Source organism: Galeopterus variegatus, unplaced genomic scaffold (assembly GCF_000696425.1).
Source record: "Galeopterus variegatus unplaced genomic scaffold, G_variegatus-3.0.2 Scaffold182, whole genome shotgun sequence".
Taxonomy (NCBI): Eukaryota; Metazoa; Chordata; class Mammalia; order Dermoptera; family Cynocephalidae; genus Galeopterus; species Galeopterus variegatus.
Genome location: NW_007726293.1, coordinates 380359 through 384931, shown reverse-complemented (window position 1 = coordinate 384931; position 4573 = coordinate 380359). Strand labels below are relative to the sequence as shown.

The 4573-nt window shown below is 45.7% G+C and overlaps 1 protein-coding gene across 1 annotated transcript; it reads right to left on the bottom strand.

Moving 5' to 3' along the window:
- Nucleotides 1-1412: 1412 nt before the first annotated feature.
- GPER1 (G protein-coupled estrogen receptor 1) lies at nt 1413-4082 on the bottom strand. Its single transcript, XM_008564211.1, has one exon. The coding sequence runs from the start codon at nt 4080-4082 to the stop codon at nt 2955-2957; it is 1128 nt and encodes a 375-aa protein (XP_008562433.1). The 3' UTR covers nt 1413-2954.
- Nucleotides 4083-4573: the final 491 nt, after the last annotated feature.

Below are 4573 nucleotides of genomic sequence, written 5' to 3'. Positions count from 1 at the left end.
CGTTGCCGGTCCCCGGTCCGGTACGGGGGCAACACTGAGGGTTGCGATCCGTTGCCGGACACGGAAAAAAGACAAAAAAAAAAAAAAAAAATGTTGGGTCTCTAATATCTGTATATATATATTTTTTACTGTAACATAGTTGATTGTACATGTCTGTGGGGTACAGAATTGAATATCAATACCTGTGTGCAATATGTGATGCTCAAATCAGGATGATTAGTATATTCAGCATTATGCAATGTAATCGTTTTTCGTGTCCCTTTAATTTCTGCATATTTTTAAAGTATGTGTTCGTCACCACGTTTCAAGTGGGGACAAGAATGGCGAATGCATTTGGCGAATGGCTGGCACGTAGCTGGATGCTCAGTGGTGCAGGTGCGCTAGCCCTTGCCTCTTTTCTGTGGTTTGGGATGGAAGGTCTTTTCCTGTAAGCAACACTGAGGTCAAGGGCTGGGGTGGACTAAGTATAAAGCTCTTCCCTCTTTACAAAAGCAAGGACTGTAAATGTGGTGCTTGCACCCTTTGTAGACATGATGACTTACAGGGAAGGGTGCTCTAGCATCTGAGTTGTGGCTGAAGGCCACCCCAAGGTGTTCTGCAGGACAGCACCATGCATGAGGCTGGTTTGGGCACCCCATGGTGAGTCTCCACTTGTCATAAGACCTGTTGGTGCATGGGAACCATCCTGGAGAAGGTCTGTTGTCTTGTTCTTAGACTTAAAGTTTGTGGCTGAAGGCCACCCCAAGGTGTTCTGCAGGACAGCACCATGCATGAGGCTGGTTTGGGTACCCCATGGTGAGTCTCCACTTGTCATAAGACCTGTTGGTGCATGGGAACCATCCTGGAGAAGGTCTGTTGTCTTGTTCTTAGACTTAAAGTCGGGATGTGTATTTATTTCTAAATAAATAGAGCCCTAATGGGTATTGAGTCGTTGGAGATTCCACTTCTGCAAGTTCATAGTTTGGAACAAATACTCTCTTTCTTAGAGGAAATGTGCACCCATTGTGATTAGGTCACCGGGAATGCAGGCACCTCCTCTAATTGTCAGACCCAGACTTACCATACCCACTGACGTACAGGCTCATGTCTGACAAAATGGGCTAAGAAAGAAAAAAATGATTCTTTTAGGCTCACTGCAGAATTTAGTTTAGGCTTCAGTTTTGCCAAATCCATTAACCACCTGTTCTCTTTCCAGATGTTTTCTTTAAATTGGCTCATCTTTTTCTTTAAATTTATTTGTAAACGAATCCTTATATTATCATAAATAAAAAACAGTATCATAGCTTTAAGTGGAAAATAATCGTTAAAAACTGTTAAGTCTAAATCAGTTTATTTGTTACCCAAACATTATCTCAGTTTTCCTTCAGAAGGCCCCTTTTCCAGCTCCTGCACATACTTCTGTGAAGACCCTGAGTTGATTAGTCAGATCAGCAGGTCGTCGGGAGGTGGGCCCTGTGGAGATGGGCCGGCTGCCAGAGTGGTGGGGCAGAAAGACTGGGAAGCAGAAATGAAAACCAGACCTCATCTTGTATTAGAGTGGGACTAGGGAGCCCTCCCAGCCGGCTGCTCTGAAAGTGCTCTGTGCTGCTGCAGAGCACCATGGCTTGGCTTACAACGTAGAGCCTTCTAGAAAAGCGAGGTTGTGTGGTGCAGTCTGTTGGACAAGGCTGAGACCTGCCTTTTGCATTTGTAATAAAACATGTTTTGTTACCCAAAGATTATGCAGCAGAAGTGTCAGACTACAGTTTTCTGGATATCCTTAGAAGTGCCAGGTTATGGCCGGTTGGCTGGATTTAGATGTTGGCCTCATAAGAGAGTTCTCTGGATGGTAAGTGAACTTTGTGAAGCTATGGAGGTATTTTTTCTTTGTGAGGAAGGAGCGATTCTGGTGCTGTGGCTCTTTCTGAGAGCTTCCCACTGTTTGCCCACTCCTCACCCCACTTAGGGAACTACTTAGAGCATTTAGAAGAATCAGCACATGGCTATATTTTATTGACAAAGGCTGAACATTACCAGCAATCATTAGTTTTTTTCTTTTCTTTTTTTAACTTTTTAATGAGGATTGTTTACATTGTTCCCACTATTATTTTTGTAGAGGCAAATTCTTGAGCCATACCTGCTGGAGTATTTCATTTTGGCATCCCACTAAACTGCACGGCAACTCTCACAGTCTCATTCCACATTAACATAATTGCAAAGACTATTGTAAACAAGTACAGTGACTAAATCAGTATCTCAGAGCAGGCGGATAGGTATTTCATTAAAGAACCTTCTTAACTAATGCAGACTGAGTTACCCAGGTGTTGCTCACATGGTATGGGCAAGGTTGCAGCAATGCATTTGGTGCCATTCTGAGAGATGAGGAATGCTCAGGTGCATGCAAGAGAAGTGCTTTTTTCTTTTCCTTTTTAACTTACGGTACACTCATTTGCTTGTACATAGTGAATTATAAATCACAGATGTGGAAAACATACCACCATATCTTGCTTAGATCAGCTGAGCATATTCTATCTCCATACTTCCTTTTTTCTCCAAGATAGCAGATTTGTTGAAGATTTACTTTGTAACTAAGATATTTCATCCAAAGTGCCCCCTGTCTTTTGGCTTTGGTTGATTAACAACTTCAGAATCATTTTCTGCTGCAAGATACAATGTGTGCAGAGAGAAGCCTACTGGAGTTACATGACCTGCAGTGGCGAGCATTTTTGAATAGTAGCAAGTCTATGTGAGCAGTGCAGAATCAAGAAGGGCTTGTGATGAGGTTTCCTTAACAGCCCCAAGGGCGACCAAGCAAGTATGACCATAACCGAGGCACTGAGGAGTCCATAGCAGTGTTCTGACTGAGGTTTAGAAACATGACGTGGCCCATCCTTTCTGCCCACCTTGCCCCTTGCTGTAGGTGTGTGCAGTTCCTGTGAGTAGCACCACATTTGGGTCTGTGTCTGTGAGGCTTTTCACACTGCACTGTTGAACTTAACATCCGACTGTTCGGTGCTGTCTGGAATGACTGCCTTTAGGGCAGCGTGACAGAAGCGATTCAGAGCTGGCAAGTTTGTTTTCTGTTCAATATACAGCCTCAGCTTGTCCCTGAAAGTTTCCCCAAGAAAGCTGTAGATAAGGGGGTTCAGGCAGCTATTGGAGAACGCTGCGAGATTGACAATATGGCCAGTTAAGGGGTAGGCGTGGTGAAAAGACTGTTTGCAGGGAGCAGCCCCTGGCTGTGTCCTCTGCAGGAGGTGAACGCTGATGAAGACATTCTCTGGCAGCCAGCAGATGAAGAAGACAAGGACCACTGCAAAGATCATCCGGAGGGCTTTCTGCCTTCGGGGACGCAGACCTCGGTGCTTGTGAGCTTTGATGAGAACTCGGACTATGAGGGAGTAGCAGAGACCTATGATGGCAAAGGGGATGATAAACCCCAGGGTGACCTCAAGCCACTGGATCTCCTTGACATCTGCAAAACAGAAGCAGACCTCCTCGGTGTGCTGCAGGTGGACGATGGTGAAGGGTACCAGGGTGGCGGAGACAGAAGCCATCCAGATGAGGCCACAGCTCAGCCTGGCGTGGTGCTTCGTGCGGAACAGACTGGAGCGCATAGCTCTGGCCAAGGCGATGTACCGATCAAAGCTCATCCAGGTGAGGAAGAAGACACTGCTGTACATGTTGATCTGCAAGAAGAGGGACATGAAGGTGCATAGGACAGCGATGTCGTAGTACTGCTCGTCCAGGTTGAACACTTCGATCAGGGAGTCAGCCACCAGGATGAGGTCCGCTGCCGCCAGGTTGATGAAGTACAAGTCTGGGATTGTCATCTTTTCACGGAAACTGATGTTCACCACCAATATCAGAATGTTCCCCACAAAACCAATGGGGAAGAGGAAAATGGTGTAGAGACATGAGAGGAAAAGGCCAATCACATATTGCTGGTGCTCTGAGAGATCACCAGTCTGGTTCCCAAGGGCAGTTCCATGGATCGGGTGGGACAGGTTGAGTTCTGAGGAGGTGCTGTTATATGCTTCCGGCTGCGCAGTACCTGGGTGAATCTCCAGGCCATAGGCAAGGGCCTGAGAAGTCACACCCATGTCTCCACACTTGCAATTTTTAAGATTTGCCAAAAGGCTCACAGAAATCTGTTTTAGACAATAAATCCATCTTTAGAAAGAAAGGTGGTTCTCTTTGGTTTGAGCCAGACATTTATAAAACGTGAAAAGTCACAAGGAGCACTTGTGGCAGTTTGGGTTTATTAATTGCAGAAATTTGAAAGAACAGATACAGTCATTGGTGTCTGCATTAAAGGAGCTAAGGCCAGCAGGGCACATTGCATGCTTGTCCAGTGGTCCTTTCCTGTGGCTGTTAGCTGCTGTGTTCAATGCTGTGCCATACTTCTTTACTGTCTGGGCACCTGGGAAGCAAATGGGAGAGAATTGAGTCTCGTCTTATAGCCTCTACTTTCTGACAAAGTCCGATGCCACCAGCCAGGTCTCCGTAAAGTTACAGGTGCATCACATGAGTATTAAGGGAAGGCCAGAACTGTGGCTTTATTATCTTGGAGAGGTGGATGTCACTGAGCTGA

What these genes read in the sequence shown, in the direction of transcription:
- GPER1 (XM_008564211.1), bottom strand. Translation starts at nt 4,082, where the DNA reads ATGGGTGTGACTTCTCAGGCCCTTGCCTATGGCCTGGAGATTCACCCA.